Source organism: Argopecten irradians, chromosome 11, assembly GCF_041381155.1.
Source record: "Argopecten irradians isolate NY chromosome 11, Ai_NY, whole genome shotgun sequence".
Classification (NCBI taxonomy): domain Eukaryota; kingdom Metazoa; phylum Mollusca; class Bivalvia; order Pectinida; family Pectinidae; genus Argopecten; species Argopecten irradians.
The window spans coordinates 16,922,856-16,946,750 of NC_091144.1; the positions used below are offsets into that span (position 1 = coordinate 16,922,856).

The window sequence follows — 23,895 nt, forward strand, 5'->3', positions numbered from 1 at the left end:
TGTCTCTGTTAAATGTTTTAATAATCCAAGTTGATCTTTTGTTTCACTGTAAAACCAACGCATTAAAAAAAACCTGTAATTGTAGGTCACGCCATTTTAGAATGGCGCTTGTAACGTGTATTCTGTTCGTACGTAATCTCGGCCACTAGGCAACTATATGATTATCTCGCATTTTACTGTTAGATGGGATATTTTTTAGTTACTCGGGGCAGCTTGTGAGCTTATTTGATTGTTCAGAAATTTTTTATTCATATGTCTGGTAAATACAAATTTCAATTTCGAAGATCTAGGATAAAATTATAGGAACCGACGAGGGTCTGCTTATTCAGGAGTGGTGATTTAGCTGGTTTCTGTATCAAATTCTGTGTTAATGAGTAATCTATTTAACTGACTGTCTTTCCACTGTGAGTAAATTTATTATGTGTATGGATATATCCACTTTATAACAGAATGATGATTTGATGATTAAACACAATTAGCTTAACTTGCATGCTCCTTTGAGTCACACATACAAAATAGTGTGGGTCTTCTATAATTAAACTATTTACAAAATAAGTTTAAATTGGTATAATGAATTATAAAAATGGTGTATATATTTTGTTGCCTTATTGTAGTCATGAGTGAGAAGATCGAAGTTAACAGGTGGGATGACTATTAATGATAACTTTGTAATACTGAGTTATCTGCCCTTTGATCCAGGTATTGATGATGATTGTGTTGTGAATCATAACGTTTACTGTTACATTGTCACAATTTCATACCTGCTACCATTGGCAGATAACTTTGTTATAAAAGACCGTCTAAGTAGTTGTATCAAATGAACAAAAAAAACTAAACATATTTTTTTTGGTAATCAATTAACTTTTGGCATTATTATACACAACCTATCGTAGACTTGTAAATGTAATACTCTTCCACATTGTAGGATACCCATACCTTACAACTATAACTCTAAACGGTGAAGACATGTATGGTTATTTATAAGGTAGATATATATATATAGATAGCAAGAAATGTCATTCATGGTGACCTTCAAATTGTCTATTCCCTGCCATCTTTTTTTTTTTTTTTTTTTCTTTTTTTGCCAAATGTAGTATGTGTACTGTGATTGAATAAATTATATATTTAGTTGTCTTGTAAATAAATTGAATATCACCTTGATTTTACCTGCTTAACAATGTGTTTTAAGTTTCAAACAACGTAGATTTTTATGTTCTTTATCATTTTATACTTCATTTAATTGTTCATGCAATGTAATTTTTTTATAATAAAGTACACATCGTATGCACTTCAAATATCCATATGTCGAAGAAATTTTATTTTATCACAGCTTGGTAACCGCAGTCACAAGATTTTGACTTGTTTTTCAAGGTCACAGGCAGTTGGCATTATATTCTGATTTATTCAAACTTGTTTATCAATTAAATTGTATCAATTGTAACAAAATTTTGAAAAATGATATCTTCAGTTACGCTTTTGACCTTTTATATAAAAGTTTTTCTGAGGTTGTATCATGAGACATTTCACCTTTTAATATTGGTTGGTACGCAATCTTGATCATGTGGTGGTTACCATTGCTTTGACCTTTGACCTTGTACCAGTGACCATGGTTACAATATTATAATGATGACATCTCTGACCTTGTTTTACCTGTCAATGTCTTGTGTTATATGTGTCTAACCTGTTTTTTTTTTATGTTTGTTAGTGTCGAATACTGTCAACACAGATTATATGTGGTCCTGATCTAGGTATATCTGCTCAATGTCACTTATGTTAATGAACGAGCTATTGGCTCGTAGTATCTGATGATTGACATTTACGTTTTCTATTCATTGATTTACCGCATCTCATGGTTGCCTTCAGCTTGTAGTCCTTACGTAAAGTCATGCCGTGTCAATAAACCATCTATACTTACAGCTGTGTCGGCGTTGTACTTAGAACTATAATTTATTAATAAATTTCATCAGAATCCCCGATGTATGTGAATTACATACATGGGGGGATTAGTTTTAATGTTTTATCCTTACCGGTTGGGGATAAAAAGTTGTACAAATGCTGATGCCGACTACTTCATTGGCCTAACAGTCACGGAATCCGTTTGGTTATATTGCTAAAAACGACTTAACTACAACTGATAAATGGATATTGCTCATATTGTGTGTGGAGCACCCATATGGGGTGGGGATTCAAAATTATACGAATGATGGGGCTAATCTTTGCGGGTCTGAAGGGTGGGGCCAAAATGCTATCAACAACTTTTAGGAAAAAGTCTTTCAGAAAAATTCCCCCTCAATAATCCTCATCAACTTGTATAAACAACTAAAATTCCTATAGAATGCAATAATAAAAAAAACGTGGGAACAATAAAAAAACAATGGACTATGTGATAGCAAAATCAAGTGAACAATTATATCTGCAAGTTATTTGAAAAGACGACATCCAACTTTAAAGCCAATACAATGTGCAGTGTGTCCCGTTATTTTATCAACTGATTTCTGTTAAGATGTAGGTCAAAGAACCAAGCTATCCTACCTTATCTCGTTCATGGTGCTGCAGTTGACATTTACACCTTGGAGAAGGTTAACGGAATCCGGGTGCGCAGGAGGTGTGTACCTCTGACTTAGGGGACGCTGAGGCGGCATTGGGGGGACTTCGAAGCGAGAGAATGGCCGACGGCAGTTGTTTACATTTGTCATAGACATGCTATCATAGACATAGATATTGAGAGGAAAATTAAAAACCAACAATTGTTGCATGTAGAGTGATTTCCATTCTACCGATGAGATGTGTTGATTGAAGCCAAGGATGCACGATTTCGTTCAAGCTAAGCCACATCAGTTATGCGAGTAGGGGCGTTGGTGATTTGTTTACATTTTTCACTGTCAAAATACGGAGCATGCAGTGGTTTTACTTAGTTTACAATTCCATAACCAGACGAATTCAGATTTCCATATCAGGAACTCTACAATATACCGGGTTATGACACTCACCGAAACGAAGAAGGAAAAAAGTGGGGTTCTTATTATGACATAAAGAAAAATCTCAACGCTATGAAAGAATTCATTTCAATTAATTTCGACGAACATGTATGGTGCAGCATAAATTTGAAAAAACAAAGATAAATTACTGAGTGGAAACATCTACAGAAGCCCGAACAGTGATAACGACAATAAACATCAAATTAGAACACCTTTTAATACTGATGCACTGAAACGATCACTTAGCCATATTTAATAACTGGAGACTTCAATTTCAAAGAGATCAATTGGAATAACTGTTCGACCTCAGTTACTGAACGTCATCCAGCCTATGGGTTTTTAGAAACGACGAAAGATCATTTCCTCAATTAGCATGTCCAGCTTCCTACTAGATATAGAGAGGGTTAAACGGCTAATTGCCTTGACTTGATCTTTACCAACGAAGAGGGAATGGTTGATGAAGTTGAACATTTACCCGACTTGGTCATAGTGACACTTGCTATTGACTTTTAATCTTAACTTATATTCAGACACAGCGATTAAAATCACACTGAAAACGAACTACAGTAAAACCCCTACAACTCGAACTGCAGGGGACCAGGTCAATAGTTCGAGGAATACGGGGTATTCGACTCAATCCGAGGTTGGTCAAGATCGACAGTTAAAATGTCGGTTTCAAACTATGACAAACAATGCACGGCAATGAGCATTTTAATTACCCTATCTTTCAGCATTTTGGATTTCTTTATTTAAGTGTTGTATTGATAGCAATATCAAGTTGAAAAAATGTATAACGTAAATTTAGCGTTTGGAAAAGCTAATGAGAAAGCCCTAAATCAAATGTCATTCACATCAGAGTAAGCGCTCGTCATCTAGGTTAATGTACTAAATATCCATATTGGTCAACAAGGAGTACATTTTCTATTATTTAATTATCCCAAATTATTTAAAACATTTACAAAAATACCATACTCACAATAAAGTTATTAACCAACATATTTACGGACATAAGGAATGATATCTATAGATGTCTATTTAGTATTTACGAGTAAAGTTACAAAATACAATTAACATGAAAAGATACGGAACGCACTGATAAAATGTACTTTGCAAATATCGTTTGATATCGTTTAACATCTTTTCGGCAAATAACATTGAGTTAGCCTGTCGAATGAATACCAACGATGAATTTCCAAAAAAAATAAACTTTTTCATAAATAGGCGGACGTCAGGCAATTAATATCTTCCGCCTCTTTTGTCATTTCACAATGCGTACTTTCTTATTTAACTACGGATCAACAACTTCCGTATTTACAAACGAAGATTATTACGAGAGAAACATTTAATAACTTAATGCCTTTTCTGAAAATATTTAAAATAAAGTTAAGCATTAATATCAACGGCTGTGCGATCGTGTAGGTAGGTAATAATGACACCGTTAATCACTTAATTACCTAAAGGCTTGACACGCCAATTGTATAAAATGACAAGATCGTGAGCAATTATCCATGTTGGTCGGTGCAGTCAGGTGTGACACAGGTAAAAAAAAAATCTCAGGGTATACCGGCGAACACACCTGTTCGTCGAATACATGGGTACATACTATGTATATGATGTGCACAAACGGTGTACATATTTCCTGGTTCGAGGAATACGGGGTATTCGATACTAACGAATTAGCAGTTCGAGCTATCATGGGCGGTTTTGTTTACTTCGATTTGATCAGAGGAGAGACGGTCGGGACCGTACGACCAGTTCAACGAATAGGTGTTAATTCGAGGAATCCCGGTGGACTGCGTTTAGAGGGAAGTTATCCTGTGTATTTCAAGGAAACTACGAGTTTTAAACATCAAAGAAGATATAAAGAAACAAAGAATGGCATACTCTCCTAGAGGGAAAGGGAGTTGATGAAATCGTGGAAATCATTCGCAGAATCTTGTATCAATTATAGTAGATATAAAAATGTCCCTGTGGAAGCAAAGTCCATTACGACCATCCAAAGCAATCAGAGCCCCTTTAGACAAACTAGCTAGAGAGAACATCAAGGATAAGCATAAATGGTGTGGTTAAGATATCAACACTGTAGAACAACAAGAAAACTGGAATAAAAACAAAATAGCGAGGAACAAGGCAACATCCTCCATTAGAGTGGTCGAAAATATCTCTTTGAACGTAATGTAGCCAAACACATAAAAAAGACTATCCAAAACAGTTCTGGAAATATATACGGTCGCTAAAACTAAAACAAGTACAATCCGTAGGGGAATCATCCTCCGATACTCCAGGGCTTTCGATCACTTACGATCTCTACACCCCTGGACTATCTCATAGTGAATTTGAAGGCAGTTTCAGCGGAAAACACTGCTTGACCCAATCACAGACCAGCAAAGATATTTCCTTTGGAAGACTACAGAGAGAGCGAACGTCCAACTTCAAAGCCACCTCAGTCAACATCGAGTAACCTCGCTTACACGGCTATTTTCGATGTAAATCAAAGGACTAAAATAACCAGTTGTTCTGGATGATTGACCGTCACAGTTTTTTTGATAAGATTGACTAGTCCAGGGTGTGTAAAGATTCGTAAAGTGCTCGGAATCCGCTGGAGTATCAGAGGAATTGATAGGGGGAATGGGAGGAATCGTATTGGTAAATGACATCGGAGTGAACAAGCATAGGACAAGAGCCAATAATGGTTTATAAAGAAGTTAACTTCTCCTTGTGTTTTTTTCAATGATGAACCAGACGGAGAAACCTTTAACAATCATTCACTTATAGAAATTTCAACTCTCAACTCTGCATTGGAAATCGTCAACTTTAAACTCTAAACGAAAAAAATTCCTTTCAGCCATTGTTGGAAACTGAATCCAAACAGAATCATCAGGTCCAGACATATTCCATCACAAAACTGATGATTTTAGAAACATCATGATGAACTGATTTGAGCCACTAGAAATAATATTCAAGAAATTCAATAGAAGAAGGGAACACTACTCATCAGTGTTGGAAAGGTTGCTCATGTAACACCGAGAGTCACAAAAATGGGTCTAGACTCAAAAACAGAAAAATTATCGTCCAATATGTTCTAACGTCGATATCAAGTAAAATTCTTCAACGAATTCTGAAAGATAGGTAAATCAAACCACTCATATGGAATGCAAACGGCTTAATTTTTCAAATCACCACATGGGCTTCATGAAAGGGAAATCCTGTGTGACACAACTCATCGAGGTCACAGATTACAGTTCCAATGAAATGGATGGAGAGGGGGGAAAACGTTGACATCATATACCTCGATTTCAGTAAAGCTTTCGACAGGGTCCCTCACAAAAGGTTACTTTTAAAATTGGAAAAAAAATATGGTATCAGAGGAAATGTTTTACATTGGATCAAAAACTTTCTTATTGGAATGAAGCAGCGGGTCTGTATTGACGGTGAATTCTCCCACGTAAGTGACGTCACAAGCGGTGTCCCGCAGGGGAGCATTTTAGGGCCAATATTATTTTTAATTTTCGTGAACGACATGTCGGAAGTTGTGCAAAACTGCAATAAAAATGTTCGCCGACGACGCAAAATTATTGAAAGGAGTAAGCAACAATGATGACAAAGAGGATCTACAGAGAGATGTTGAGAATATTTGCAAATGGACCGAGACCTGGAACATGCAACTTAATGCCATAAAGTGTAAACACCTGTGTATCGGTAACTCCAAGGACAACATTAACAAATATAACATCGAAAATGAAGGTCAAAAGAGTGAAATTACCAAAACAAAATCAGAAAAAGATCTTGGCGTAACTTTTGATAGGAAAATGAAATTTAGTGAGCATGCCTCCAACTGTGTTTCAAAAGCTAACAGATTAACTGGTCTGATCTTCAAAACCTTTACCTACATCGATACAACAATGTTCCTTAACTTGTACAAGTCCCTGATTCGGCCTAATATGGAATATGCAACCCTATGTTACTTAAAGTTTGAATGGTCTATCACTTTCGCTCTTTTTGTCATAGTAAAAAACTGTTGAAGTGTTATACATATTTTTTCTCCGTTTTTCTGAGTTTTAAACTTCTATAATTTTACCACTTTTTATAAAGTTGCAACACTGGCAGTATTTTGAATTATAAAAGTAAAAAATCTTTTTTAACGTGTACACGTGAAAAATAGGCTCGAAAGAGGCCGAATCATTCCGAACTCTTCCGAACATCGTCGCGACAATCTCGAAGAAACTCGAGAGTTGTGAAACCAAGAGAAATGTCAATTATTTTTCGTAAACAAAACAACTTGTGGTCGATCTCAGAAGACTGGATCGACAAAAAATAATGCTCGCACACTACAACATTTGATACACACAATATTATATTACGGTATTTGTGCATTAGATGCTTCAAATACTCGCTCTGTGGACATATACCAGCACGGTCTGCTCATATTAGTCAAAAGGAAAACGTAAACAAACACGTGTACATGTGCGCTTACGCTAGTTACCTGGATCACCACGTGCAGGACGTGTGGACGTCAGTCACGTGATACGATTCGGAATTCCGACAAAACCCGAAGGTACTGAACAAGGCGGTGATTGAAGGCGTTTTATTCACAACCAGGAATATATGATACCTAGGTTTTGGCTCTCTTATAGGCAGACATATGGTTTTGGGGAGCTAAATCATCAATATACATGTCCATGTTCAAATATCAAATGTTAAAACGGCATATCGTTTCAGTGAAAATTACAAGAAATACAACTTTAAGGATAAAATTGTTATAGTGCTACCTGATCGATTATTTGATCACATACAAGGATACGCCTCCAGAAGTCAAAAGGACTTAAATTGGTGTTTTAATTACTGTACATGATTACATGATATATACTGGGGACGGAAGTATGGCATCCTCGGCACCCATCGGCTGTCAAGCTATCGCTATACCAAGTTTCACATTTAGTTTGATGTTGGGACGATCCGGACACTGGATATATTCCATGGGTGATTTCAAACAGAGCTTTGCACATATCCCTAACCTGTTCTTTTTACTGGCTGTTGCTGTGAGTACCATCACTGGAACATCTGGGCAAAGCGACCGAACTTCCCCTAACTTCCCGAACCATCCTCTGAACGCACTTTCTGCATGCCTTTCTTCACCCCTGTAAAACATCAGAAAACATAAAGATAGAGAGTTTGTGGGGGAAATTATTAAATTTTTAATAGGATAGGATAGTCGATAAAACTTCCTTCTGGTGTGTATATTAGGCCATGGGCTAGGAGGGTCCCACATGCAACCCCCCCCCCCAAACCTCCGAACCAATATTTTTCTGAACCCTTATGACCCACTGATCACAAATCAAAATGTTAACATTGCATAAGTTGGGATGAACTTTGGTTATGACGTCATAAAGATGGCCGCAATCTCGAATTCAACTGAAAAATGAAAAATAGTCATAACATTGACATTTTTTAACTGAAGTAGACAAATGAGGTATCAAAATGACCACAATAGAACAACAAACACATGTCAGGACCACATTATCAAACATATGTAGTGATTTGAACGCAGGAAATGAAAAAAAATACGATTTTAAGCTCAAAAATGGTAATTTTTCAGCATTTTTTTCATATTTGGCTTCACGTAGCAAAATTGTTTCCCAACAATTATTATTGATCGTAATCCGTTATTTGACCTCTTATCAATTGGTTAAAACAACAACAACGACAACAACAAAAATATATAGGAATTGTTGTTATACCATAATTTGGTTTACAAATCATCACCGGATTCGGCATATGATTGTTATTTTTTCCAAACCGCTGACACTACAGTTTCCTGGTGTCTTGGAATTTCCTGAATATAACAATGGCTATTTGACGATTTATATATTAACCAATTTGAATTTAAAGTTGGCTGGATATCTAAGTGGGACTTCAAAATAATCCATTTCCATGTTCGTATTTGTGTAGACTAGTAGCCTCTCAAACTGAATTATTACAGCAAAGCGCCAACTAATAGCAATAGGGTATCAAATTAAAATTCCGTAAATACCATGACACTTTTCGAAACGTGTTGTGTCTTTTAGAATGAGCACATCCATTGTTTATTTCCTGTGTATAACGTAAGGAAATAAAAGATGGTTGCTACAGTGTCATATATTTCTTTCACTAGTTCATAATGATAATCAATTTCGTTGTGCGTGGTTTCGACCTCGATGACCTGATGTGATATTACATTACCGGGTCACATCGTGGTTCTAACATGTCAACCGTCCATGGTCAGAGTTAACATCAGAAACATCGGATTCAGGGATGTGGGAGCTCTTCCTTTTTCCAACCTAGTTTCACCTAGATTCACATATCGTATATGATGATCCAGACTTCCCCGGCATGATGGAAAAGACACCAGATCCACATTCTGCAGAGGTTGAGTTGGTTCTCCTTAATTCGTATGAATCACAGTTCCTCATTTCTTGTGAACCTCAGTGACCATAGGTGGCACAGGTGGATTCTTTGAGGTCATAAATGAGGTCTGCAGTGAAGTTTCACTCTTTGCCAAGTCTGGAAAGCACTGTAGAGAACTTTTTACTGGAGAGTCTTCAATGGTCTCTTTACGCATACACCAGATGTGACACAACCAGCACCTTCAAAGGAGTGGGAAAAGTCAGACCAATGAAAAGCATTTTAACATTTATGGCCTCATTAATGACCTCGATGATATCATCTGTGCCATTTCTGGTTGTACAAGGGTCCACAAGATTGATGAATAGTACTTCATACGAATTATGGAGCTATGTGCGAAGGAGAACCAATTCTACCATTGGAAGAATGTGGACTGGTGTAATTTCCATTATGCAGGAGAAGTCTGAAACAGCATATATGTACGATATGTTAGACTCTGAAAGAGATCCCACATCCCTGAACCTGTTGTTCCTGATATGAACTCTGGCCATGGATGACAGGCTAGAACAACACTGGTAATATAGTGTCACATCAGCTCATCGACATCGAAGACGACGCTCTGACTTTCGATGAATTAGATACTGATATATCGATTACTCTGATTCGGACTGCATGTGCCAGCTACCAGATATGCCGAGTCTCTTCAGTGGATAGGTGCATTGAGGCGAGAAAGCACGCACAATGATAATGGTTATCATTGAGAACCAGCGAAAGACATATGTGACATTGTAGTAACCATCTGACATTTTGCTTATGCTATGCATATGAAATAAACAATGAATCTGCTCATTTTCAAAGACACAAATGTTTTGGAAATTGTTAATGATATTAACGGAAACACAGGCGTAGCTCTCAGAGTTTATAAAACGCCTAGTGAAGATCCTCGCAGCTCCAGTTGCTGAAGCAGTATCTAAGGCTATGGATTCTGTCTGCAAAGATTCCGTTTCAAAGCTTGCTGAGGACAAAATGAATAAGATTCTCGAAAATAAAGAAGATCTCAAACAAGTGTTGTCTGGTTCTGTTGAGACTGACATTAAAAAGAAAATGAAAACCCAAGACGAACATTTTCAGAAAATCTTGAAAACCAAGGATGACGAAATTTCTGCCCTCCAAGTTAAGATCAAACAGCTAGAGTTGGCCCAAAAACAGCATGATGATGTTTTAGACGAACACGAACAGTATAGTAGACGTACATGCCTAAAGTTTATCAATGTACCTGTACCTGATGAAGAATCGTTCAGTTCATTAAAAGCGGTCTTAGATCTTTGTAACCGAAAGTTAAAGGTGAAGATTACAGAATCTCAGATTTCCCGTTGTCATGTCCTTGGACCAGTCAGGAATGGGAAAACAACGATAATAGCACGCTTCGTCCGGTACTTTGATCGACAAAATGTTTTTGAAGCAAAATCACTCTTGAAACAAAACGGTCACGGCACTATGATTATCGAGGCTCTCACCAAACGGAGACAGGCTATAATAAGTGAACTAAACAAACTCCGTCATGAGAAAAGAATATCATCGTTCTGGACTCGTGACGGCAGAATTTTTGCGCAGAAACAACAAGGCGATAGGAAAACGCAGATTCATTGCATCAGTGACATCATAGCTCTCGTTCCGGATTTCCAGCCCAATCTGCGTCGTTAAGACAATCTGGCTATTGAAACCTCCTGAAAATTTTGATATGTGTTGTTGTTTTTTCTCTCTATGTAACGAAAACAATTATGGTTAAACTTCTCCATGCGTGTATATACATGTATATATTATATAAATGATAAGCATGAATATATAAATGTATATTCATTTGGAAACTCAGTGTAAATATGTAGTCTTTATAACACAATGATTGGTTTTTTTTATCATTACTGTGAAATACTTTGATTCTCAAAAAAACTGCTTTCGATCATTTGCAGCACTATAATAAGCGTGTTAATATCTAATAAATATTAATTTACCTTCTTAAACCACTTTTGAATCACCTTTCAAAGGTTCATAATGTTAAGAAAAATGAAAATCTCAATCTGAATACATGTACACTTTGTATACAGCAAGTGATAAAAAACACAAACATTATGTGAAAGTAAGATCATCCGTTGGAGTTGCATATAATTCTTTATTTACATTATTGTTTCAATCTTCATCAACAATTACAAAAATTATAGCTGACTTATTTAATGTGTTGAATACCAGGTTAAAAAAAAAGATTAATATTATTATGTATATTTTATATATTTATAGAATTGCCTCGTAATTTGTTTGTAAAACACCAAGGACATTATGTTAAAAAAATATTAGATGCAATAGGATCGGACATTTAGATTCAGCTTAACCCTATTTATTTACTGATTTATTTATGAATTCTCTCATGCAGCTAAATATGTCGTTCCTTGCATTTTTTTTTTTTTTTTTTTTTTTTAGTTGACTCCATCAGCAAGAACGATAACTCTTCCTGAGTGTTACTTTTCTGTAATCTATCATGCAACTAGAGTTGTCGTCTCTTGGATCGTTTCACCATGAGTAATAACTGACAGTATTGAACAGGTCCTTTCAGTCATTGCTAGTACACACATTTTAAAAGTTTTTCATAATTATTTAATTACCATTATCGTTGGCGGTTAAATATTCCAAATACCTCTGTGTTACAACTTGTACGTTTAGTTTGTATAGTAGTTTGTTCATGTTGTATATATATCTCATTGTTATATTTTTTTTGACATCTTGTCAACATTGCACATCAAATAATACTTGTATATAAGTAATATATATACTGTTGGTTCGTGTTTTTGGTCCCCCCTCTCCGAATATCTTTTCAATAACGCACGTCTTTTTTTCACGTTTTATAATTTTGATACTATTTTGGGACTATTGATACTGGAGTTAACCTTGAGTAATGTTAGCCGTATTTTCTAAGATGTGTTTTGTTTTTTGTTTTTTTGTTATTATTATTATTTATCCAAAATCATCTTGTTGATTTATCTAAGTCAATAATCAAATTATATTTATACTTAAAATAGAGAAAATTATCAATTTCAAGTGTTTAAATGATGTTCTATCATAAAGCCTCTTTACTGACCTTACAATTGCAAACACTCTATATATGCATAAATATCTTGTATGTATTTTATTTTTATTTCTTCCTTTCACCCCTTTACCATGTTTTGATTGTTCGTTTCCTTTATACGCCATGCTCATGATCTTCTACTGGACTTTTACACGTTTCATTTTGTTCACTCCGATCTGCCACTCGTATGTATCAGTTGTACAAGTTTTTATTTTTGATAATGGGTAATGATTATATGTCTCACCGAGTGGCAATTGGTACATTTTACTCCAAAGCCTACGGTAAATGTTTTTTGAAATATATGTTCATTTTCTTTTCCTATTATAAATGTTTTTCGCATATCAAAAGTACACTCAAGTTTGATTTTTTCATTTGTTTAAATTATCTTAATATGTTTTTGATATCAAATCTTCACAACATTGATTTTAAATTTATTTTAATGCTGCTTTTGTTACAACATATGGATATTGAGTCAAACCCTGGTCCCGATTCAGGTGAGCTATCAATTTTCCATGTTAACATCAGAAGTTTCCGAAACAAGCTAGAATATATAGAAACCCTTGCAGATGAATATGACATAATATGTCTTACTGAAACACACCTAGATGCTAGTCTCTCTACTAATGATTTACTGATTACTGGTTATCATTCTCCTTTTAGACTTGATAGAAATCATGCTGGAGGTGGTGTTCTTGTTTATGTTAGTAGTATTTTGAAAGTAAATAGACTCACTGATTTTGAAGTACACAATATTGAAGTCTTATGGTTGCAAGTTTTCCTTCCTAGCAATAAGCAAATTATAATTGGCACAGCATATCTTTCTAATTATCATAACAATATTCAATTTTGGGATGTCCTGAGATTATCCTTAGATAATGCCAAGAATATTTCAAGTAATGTTATTTTATTGGGAGATCTTAATGTAGATATGCTTAGTGTTCCTCAAAATCATGTATTTGTGGATATCATAAACACCCATGATATGAAAAATGTTATTAGTGAACCTACACGAATAGGTGAAACTAGATCAAGTTTGTTAGACCCTATTTTGTTATCAGATTCCTTACACTGCATAGATTCGTCTGTTATTGAATCGGACAAATTGTATACTGATCATGAAGCCTGTATTGCTTATGTCTCAATTCCGTTTAAAACAAAACCCGTATTCAAAAGAAAAGTGTGGTTATACAATAAAGGCAATTTTCAACTATTCAATAACTTGATTAGGGATTATGATTGGAACACTCTCTTTGAAAACTGTAATTCAGTACATTTTGCTTGTGATAATTTTACAAAAGTTTTTCTTGAATTAGCAAATACATGTATACCCAATAAAGAAGTAACTGTCAGGCCTTATGATAAACCGTGGATGAACTCTGAGTTAAGAAAAAACATGAGATTGAGAGACAGGTTAAGGAAATTAGCAATAACGTCTAAGAGTCCTAGAGATATAGCAAATTTCAAAACTCAGCGAAATAAGGTAAATAATATGAAAAAAATATGCAAAAATGACAATTTACGATAATGTAGGTGAAGTAATTGATCACGATTATAAAGGAGACCCCGGAAATTATTGGAAATTGGTAAAGAAACTTCTAGGTAGTTCAGGAACTACTGAGTCTATCCCCACTCTTATAGATCCAAACACTGGTCAGTTATCTGCTGATGATAAAGATAAAGCAGATTTACTAAATAATTATTTCTGTAGTATTACCCATATAAATGATAATAATGCCGAACCTCCACTCTTAGAAACAAAAACTAATGGTAATTTTAATTCTTTGATTATAGATGCTAATGAGGTTTGTGATGTTTTAAAAAATCTAAAACTTGGTAAAGCATCAGGTGATGATGGAATCAGTCATCATATGCTTAAATACACTGCTGACACTGTTTGCAAACCTTTAGAAATTCTCTTTAATCTATCCCTATCGTCTTGTGTTTTCCCAGATATGTGGAAACTTGCTAAAGTAATGCCACTTTTTAAAAAGGGAGATAAACACTCCATTTCTAACTATAGACCTATATCTCTTCTTTCGACTGTTGGAAAAGTATTTGAAAGGGTAGTTTATAAGCATATTTATAATTATTTCCTTGAAAATTCGTTTATTTTTCCAGTTCCAATCGGGCTTTATGCAGGGACATTCAACAGTTTACCAATTGATAGAAATTTTTCATAACATTTGTATAAATCTGGAAGAAAAAAAAACATACTTGTATGGTTTTTTGTGATATCTCAAAAGCTTTTGACCGGGTATGGCACAAAGGTCTACTTATAAAATTACAATCATATGGTATTTCAGGAAATTTCTTGTTATGGTTAGAAAAATTATCTTAGTCATCGACAACAAAAAGTATTTATTAATAATTCATTTTCCGAAATTGGTAGGATTATGGCTGGAGTCCCCCAAGGCTCAATACTTGGTCCACTTCTTTTTGTTATCTTCATAAACGATATTGCTGATGAACTTGAATCTTCTACTCGTCTTTTTGCGGACGATACAGCTCTATTAAAATCCTCATCATCATGTAGAGACATTGAACATGCACTTAACAGCGATTTAGAAAAGATAAATAGGTGGGCAAAAAGATGGCTAGTATCTTTTAATCCCAATAAGACTGAAGTGCTCTTCATTTCAAACTTGAATGACATTGATGCAGATTTAGATTTGATTTTTGATGGTAACTTTCTAGATTTTAGTCAATTTCATAGACACCTTGGGATAACTCTTAATTCAAATGCCAATTGGTCTGATCATGTCAATGGAATCTACAAATCTGTTATGAAGAAAATAAATGTATTGCGTAAACTTAAATATATGCTAAAGCGTGATACCCTTTTACAGATTTATAAGTCATTTATACTACCGATTTTAGAATATGGTTGTGAAGTTTGGGATGGTTGCTTTTCAATTGATTCAGATAAGTTAGAAAGGGCACAAAGAGAAGCAGCAAGAATAATCACGGGTTTGCCATCATTTGCAAAAAACGAATCTCTTTATAGTGAATCAGGTTTGGAAGTACTAAGTGATAGGAGAGCTAGAAGAAAACTTAAATTATTACATAAGATGAAAACTCATGATACTCCTAACTTTCTTTCGAATCTATTACCTCCCACAGTTGGTGAAAATAATCAATATGCTCTAAGAAACAATAACGACTTTTGTATTCCAAACTATCGACTCTCCTCCACTCTCAAGTCTTTCTTACCTTCTACTTTAAGAAACTGGAATAATTTAGATAATGATATTAAGTCATTACCCATTTCTTCTTTTAAGATTGCACTTTCCCAACAAATAGTCTCTCATCGACCAATTTATTTTAGCTATGGTGACAGAAAATTAAATATTGTTCACACCAGATTGAGGCACAAATGTAGCAATCTAAATGACGATCTTTTTCGTTCAAATATAGTCGAAAATTCTCGTTGTACAAACTGTGGAAATCATTGTAAAAATGCTTATCATTATTTCTTAGAATGTCCAAATTATTTAGATGCCCGTACAAAGTTAAATTAGCGAAATTAATGAGCAAAATCTGGAAATACACCTTAATTTGCTGCTTTTTGGTGATGAAAATTTGGCTTTGGAGGTAAATTGTAAAATTTTTGAACATGTGCAATCGTATATTAGGTCCAGTGGAAGATTCTGAACATACATATAAGCTTTAAACATACAACAGCTTTTACTACACAATTATTATTAAATTTATTTAAAGTAATATTATTTGATTTGTTTAATCTGTATAAGATATCTAAGTCATCATGTATAATATGTTAATTGTGTTATAATGTTAGGAGACGGCTGTTTAAGTTGGAATAACTTGTGCCTGATCCTTTTGTGTTTTACAATAAAATATGTTTAAAGTAAAGTGATAGCGTAACAAATGTAACCAGAGCTACGCCTGTGTTTCCGTTAATATCATTAACAATTTCCAAAACATTTGTGTCTTTGAAAATGAGCAGATTCATTGTTTATTTCATATGCATAGCATAAGCAAAATGTCAGATGGTTACTACAATGTCACATATGTCTTTCGCTGGTTCTCAATGATAACCATTATCATTGTGCGTGCTTTCTCGCCTCAATGCACTATCCACTGAAGAGACTCGGCATATCTGGTAGCTGGCACATGCAGTCCGAATCAGAGTAATCGATATATCAGTATCTAATTCATCGAAAGTCAGAGCGTCGTCTTCGATGTCGATGAGCTGATGTGACACTATATTACCAGTGTTGTTCTAGCCTGTCATCCATGGCCAGAGTTCATATCAGGAACAACAGGTTCAGGGATGTGGGATCTCTTTCAGAGTCTAACATATCGTACATATATGCTGTTTCAGACTTCTCCTGCATAATGGAAATTACACCAGTCCACATTCTTCCAATGGTAGAATTGGTTCTCCTTCGCACATAGCTCCATAATTCGTATGAAGTACTATTCATCAATCTTGTGGACCCTTGTACAACCAGAAATGGCACAGATGATATCATCGAGGTCATTAATGAGGCCATAAATGTTAAATGCTTTTCATTGGTCTGACTTTTCCCACTCCTTTGAAGGTGCTGGTTGTGTCACATCTGGTGTATGCGTAAAGAGACCATTGAAGACTCTCCAGTAAAAAGTTCTCTACAGTGCTTTCCAGACTTGGCAAAGAGTGAAACTTCACTGCAGACCTCATTTATGACCTCAAAGAATCCACCTGTGCCACCTATGGTCACTGAGGTTCACAAGAATGAGGAACTGTGATTCATACGAATTAAGGAGAACCAACTCAACCCTCTGCAGAATGTGGATCTGGTGTCTTTTCCATCATGCCGGGGAAGTCTGGATCATCATATACGATATGTGAATCTAGGTGAAACTAGGTTGGAAAAAGGAAGAGCTCCCACATCCCTGAATCCGATGTTTCTGATGTTAACTCTGACCATGGACGGTTGACATGTTAGAACCACGATGTGACCCGGTAATGTAATATCACATCAGGTCATCGAGGTCGAAACCACGCACAACGAAATTGATTATCATTATGAACTAGTGAAAGAAATATATGACACTGTAGCAACCATCTTTTATTTCCTTACGTTATACACAGGAAATAAACAATGGATGTGCTCATTCTAAAAGACACAACACGTTTCGAAAAGTGTCATGGTATTTACGGAATTTTAATTTGATACCCTATTGCTATTAGTTGGCGCTTTGCTGTAATAATTCAGTTTGAGAGGCTACTAGTCTACACAAATACGAACATGGAAATGGATTATTTTGAAGTCCCACTTAGATATCCAGCCAACTTTAAATTCAAATTGGTTAATATATAAATCGTCAATAGCCATTGTTATATTCAGGAAATTCCAAGACACCAGGAAACTGTAGTGTCAGCGGTTTGGAAAAAATAACAATCATATGCCGAATCCGGTGATGATTTGTAAACCAAATTATGGTATAACAACAATTCCTATATATTTTTGTTGTTGTCGTTGTTGTTGTTTTAACCAATTGATAAGAGGTCAAATAACGGATTACGATCAATAATAATTGTTGGGAAACAATTTTGCTACGTGAAGCCAAATATGAAAAAAATGCTGAAAAATTACCATTTTTGAGCTTAAAATCGTATTTTTTTTCATTTCCTGCGTTCAAATCACTACATATGTTTGATAATGTGGTCCTGACATGTGTTTGTTGTTCTATTGTGGTCATTTTGATACCTCATTTGTCTACTTCAGTTAAAAAATGTCAATGTTATGACTATTTTTCATTTTTCAGTTGAATTCGAGATTGCGGCCATCTTTATGACGTCATAACCAAAGTTCATCCCAACTTATGCAATGTTAACATTTTGATTTGTGATCAGTGGGTCATAAGGGTTCAGAAAAATATTGGTTCGGAGGTTTGGGGGGGGGGGTTGCATGTGGGACCCTCCTAGCCCATGGCCTAATATACACACCAGAAGGAAGTTTTATCGACTATCCTATCCTATTAAAATTTAATAATTTCCCCCACAAACTCTCTATCTTTATGTTTTCTGATGTTTTACAGGGGTGAAGAAAGGCATGCAGAAAGTGCGTTCAGAGGATGGTTCGGGAAGTTAGGGGAAGTTCGGTCGCTTTGCCCAGATGTTCCAGTGATGGTACTCACAGCAACAGCCAGTAAAAAGAACAGGTTAGGGATATGTGCAAAGCTCTGTTTGAAATCACCCATGGAATATATCCAGTGTCCGGATCGTCCCAACATCAAACTAAATGTGAAACTTGGTATAGCGATAGCTTGACAGCCGATGGGTGCCGAGGATGCCATACTTCCGTCCCCAGTATATATCATGTAATCATGTACAGTAATTAAAACACCAATTTAAGTCCTTTTGACTTCTGGAGGCGTATCCTTGTATGTGATCAAATAATCGATCAGGTAGCACTATATAATCGATCAGGTAGCACTATAACAATTTTATCCTTAAAGTTGTATTTCTTGTAATTTTCACTGAAACGATATGCCGTTTTAACATTTGATATTTGAACATGGACATGTATATTGATGATTTAGCTCCCCAAAACCATATGTCTGCCTATAAGAGAGCCAAAACCTAGGTATCATATATTCCTGGTTGTGAATAAAACGCCTTCAATCACCGCCTTGTTCAGTACCTTCGGGTTTTGTCGGAATTCCGAATCGTATCACGTGACTGACGTCCACACGTCCTGCACGTGGTGATCCAGGTAACTAGCGTAAGCGCACATGTACACGTGTTTGTTTACGTTTTCCTTTTGACTAATATGAGCAGACCGTGCTGGTATATGTCCACAGAGCGAGTATTTGAAGCATCTAATGCACAAATACCGTAATATAATATTGTGTGTATCAAATGTTGTAGTGTGCGAGCATTATTTTTTGTCGATCCAGTCTTCTGAGATCGACCACATGTTTTGTTTACGAAAAATAATTGACATTTCTCTTGGTTTCACAACTCTCGAGTTTCTTCGAGATTGTCGCGACGATGTTCGGAAGAGTTCGGAATGATTCGGCCTCTTTCGAGCCTATTTTTCACGTGTACACGTTAAAAAGATTTTTTACTTTTATAATTCAAAATACTGCCAGTGTTGCAACTTTATAAAAAGTGGTAAAATTAGAAAGTTTAAAACTCAGAAAAACGGAGAAAAATATGTATAACACTTCAACAGTTTTTACTATGACAAAAAGAGCGAAAGTGATAGACCATTCAACTTTAAGTAACATAGGGTTGCATATTCCATATTAGGCCGAATCAGGGACTTGTACAAGTTAAGGAACATTGTTGTATCGATGTAGGTAAAGGTTTTGAAGATCAGACCAGTTAATCTGTTAGCTTTTGAAACACAGTTGGAGGCATGCTCACTAAATTTCATTTTCCTATCAAAAGTTACGCCAAGATCTTTTTCTGATTTTGTTTTGGTAATTTCACTCTTTTGACCTTCATTTTCGATGTTATATTTGTTAATGTTGTCCTTGGAGTTACCGATACACAGGTGTTTACACTTTATGGCATTAAGTTGCATGTTCCAGGTCTCGGTCCATTTGCAAATATTCTCAACATCTCTCTGTAGATCCTCTTTGTCATCATTGTTGCTTACTCCTTTCAATAATTTTGCGTCGTCGGCGAACATTTTTATTGCAGTTTGCACAACTTCCGACATGTCGTTCACGAAAATTAAAAATAATATTGGCCCTAAAATGCTCCCCTGCGGGACACCGCTTGTGACGTCACTTACGTGGGAGAATTCACCGTCAATACAGACCCGCTGCTTCATTCCAATAAGAAAGTTTTTGATCCAATGTAAAACATTTCCTCTGATACCATATTTTTCCAATTTTAAAAGTAACCTTTTGTGAGGGACCCTGTCGAAAGCTTTACTGAAATCGAGGTATATGATGTCAACGTTTTCCCCCCTCATCCATTTCATTGGAAATGTAATCTGTGACCTCGATGAGTTGTGTCACACAGGATTTCCCTTTCATGAAGCCATGCTGGTGATTTGAAAATAAGCCGTTTGATTCCATATGAGTGGTGATTTCCTATCTTTCAGAATTCGTTGAAGAATTTTACATGATATCGACGTTAGACTTATTGGACGATAATTTTCTGTTTTGAGTCTAGACCCATTTTTGTGACTCGGTGTTACATGAGCAACCTTCCAATCTGATGGTAGTGTTCCTTCTTCTATTGATTTCTTGAATATTATTTCTAGTGGCTCAATCAGTTCATCAGATGTTTCTAAAATCAGTTTTGGATGGAATATGTCTGGACCTGATGATTTGTTTGGATTCAGTTTCAACATTGCTGATAGGATTTTTTCTTTAGTTATGATGACGTTTTCCAATGCAGAGTTGAAATTTCTATAAGTGAAAGTAGGTAGGTCTCCGTCTGGTTCAACTTTGAAAACACTAGAGAAGTATTCATTAAACATATTGGCCTTGTCTCTGCTGTCACTCCATCTTTTCCCATACGAATCCTCCCATTCCCCTACATCCTCGATACTCCAGGGCTTCCGATCACTTACGATCTCTACACCCCTGGACTATCTCTTAGCAAAACTGGAGGCAACAGAACAGAACTGGTAATTTAGTCCTTTGATTTACATCAAAAGAGCCGTGTAACGGTACACTGTGTTGACTGTGTGGCTTTGAAGTTGGACGTCGCTCTCTCTGTAGTCTTCAAAGGAAATCTTTGCTGGTCTGTGATTGGTCAAATGTTTTCCGCTGAACTGCCTTCAAATTCACTATGAGATAGTCCAGGGGTGTAGAGATCGTAAGTGATCGGAAGCCCTGGAGTATCGAGGATGATTCCCCTACGGATTGTCTTGTTTTAGTTTTAGACCGTATATATTTCCAGAACTGTTTTGGATAGTCTTTTTATGTGATTGGCTACATTACGTTCAAAGAGATATTTCGACACTCTAATGGAGGATGTTGCCTTGTTCCTCGCTAATTTGTATTTATTCCAGTTTTCTGTTGTTCTACAGTGTTGATATCTTAACCACCTTTTATGCTTATCCTTGATGTTCTCTCTAGCTAGTTTGTCTAAAGGGGCTGATTGCTTTGGATGGTCGTAATTGCCTTTGCTCACTGGTACATTTTTATCTACTATTATTGATACAACTTCAGCGAAGGCTTTCCACGATTCCTCTACTCCCTTTCCCTCTAGGAGAGTATGCCAATCTTTGTTTCTTAATTCTTCTTTGATGTTATCGTAGTTTCCTTTGAAATACAGTAAAACCCCTCTAACTCGAACCCGGATTCCTCGAATACCCCCTATTCGTTGAACTGGTCGTACGGTCCCGACCGTCTCTCTATATAATCTAAGTAACAAAACCCCGGATAGCTCGAACAGCTATTCGTCGAATACCCCTTATTCCTCGAACAGAAATATGTCCCCGTTGCATCAAATACATAGTATTTACCCATGTATTCGTCGAACAGGTGTTCGGCCCTTGAGATTTTTTTTTACCTGTGTCACACCTGACTGCACCGACCAACATGGATAATTGCTCACGATCTTGTCTTTTATACAATTGGCGTGTCAAGCCTTTAGGTAATTAAGGGATTAACGGTGTCATTATTACCTACCTACACGATCGCAAGCCGTTGTTTAATGCTAACTTTATTTAAATATTTCAGAAAAGGCATTAAGTTATTAATGTTTCTCTCGTAATAATCTTCGTTGTAAATACGGAAGTTGTTGATCCGTGTTAATAGAAAGTACGCATTGTGAAATGACAAAAGAGGCGGAAGATATTGCTGACGTCCGCCTAATTATAAAAGTTTATTTTTTTTTAAATTTCATCGTTGGTTTCATTCGACAGGCTAACTCAATGTTATTTGCCGAAAGATGTAAACGATATCAAACGATATTTGCAAAGTACATTTTATCAGTGCGTTCCGTATCTTTTCATGTTAATTGTATTTTGTAACTTTACTCGTAAATACTAAATAGACATCTATAGATATCATTCCTTATGTCCGTAAATATGTTGGTTAATAACTTTATTGTGAGTATGTATTTTGTAAATGTTTTAAATAATTTGGGATAATTAAATAATAGAAAATGTACTCCTTGTTGACCAATATGGATATTGTACATTAACCTAGATGACGAGCGCTTACTCTGATGTGAATGACATTTGATTTAGGGCTTTCTCATTAGCTTTTCCAAACGCTAAATTTACGTTATACATTTTTTCAACTTGATATTGCTATCAATACAACACTTAAATAAAGAAATCCAAAATGCTGAAAGATAGGGTAATTAAAATGTCATTGCCGTGCATTGTTTGTCATAGTTTGAAACCGGACATTTTAACTGTCGATCTTGACCAACCTCGGATGAGTCGAATACCCCGTATTCCTCGAACTATTGACCTGGTCCCCTGCAGTTCGAGTTGTAGGGGTTTTACTGTAGTTCGTTTTCAGTGTGATTTTAATCGCTGTGTCTGAATATAAGTTAAGATTAAAAGTCAATAGCAAGTGATCACTATGACCAAGTCCGGGTAAATGTTCAACTTCATCAACCATTCCCTCTTCGTTGGTAAAGATCAAGTCAAGGCAATTAGCCGTTTAACCCTCTCTATATCTAGTAGGAAGCTGGACATGCTAATTGAGGAAATGATCTTTCGTCGTTTCTAAAAACCCATAGGCTGGATGACGTTCAGTAACTGAGGTCGAACAGTTATTCCAATTGATCTCTTTGAAATTGAAGTCTCCAGTTATTAAATATGGCTAAGTGATCGTTTCAGTGCATCAGTTAAAAGGTGTTCTAATTTGATGTTATTGTCGTTATCACTGTTCGGGCTTCTGTAGATGTTTCCACTCAGTAATTTATCTTTGTTTTTTCAAATTTATGCTGCACCATACATGTTCGTCGAAATTAATTGAAATGAATTCTTTCATAGCGTTGAGATTTTTCTTTGTCATAATAAGAACCCCACTTTTTTCCTTCTTCGTTTCGGTGAGTGTCATAACCCGGTATATTGTAGAGTTCCTGATATGGAAATCTGAATTCGTCTGGTTATGGAATTGTAAACTAAGTAAAACCACTGCATGCTCCGTATTTTGACAGTGAAAAATGTAAACAAATCACCAACGCCCCTACTCGCATAACTGATGTGGCTTAGCTTGAACGAATCGTGCATCCTTGGCTTCAATCAACACATCTCATCGGTAGAATGGAAATCACTCTACATGCAACAATTGTTGGTTTTTAATTTTCCTCTCAATATCTATGTCTATGATAGCATGTCTATGACAAATGTAAACAACTGCCGTCGGCCATTCTCTCGCTTCGAAGTCCCCCCAATGCCGCCTCAGCGTCCCCTAAGTCAGAGGTACACACCTCCTGCGCACCCGGATTCCGTTAACCTTCTCCAAGGTGTAAATGTCAAC

At 35.9% G+C, this 23,895-nt stretch overlaps 1 protein-coding gene across 1 annotated transcript in view; it reads left to right on the top strand.

Moving 5' to 3' along the window:
• LOC138334833 (ATP-dependent DNA helicase RecQ-like) overlaps positions 1-18,885 on the top strand; it is a 19,545-nt gene extending 660 nt beyond the window's left edge. Inside the window, exon 2 of the mRNA XM_069283597.1 lies at positions 18,523-18,885. Within this exon, the coding sequence (XP_069139698.1) occupies positions 18,523-18,754 (232 nt within the window). The 3' untranslated portion in view covers positions 18,755-18,885. The remainder of the gene's footprint in view (positions 1-18,522) is intronic.
• Positions 18,886-23,895: the final 5,010 nt, after the last annotated feature.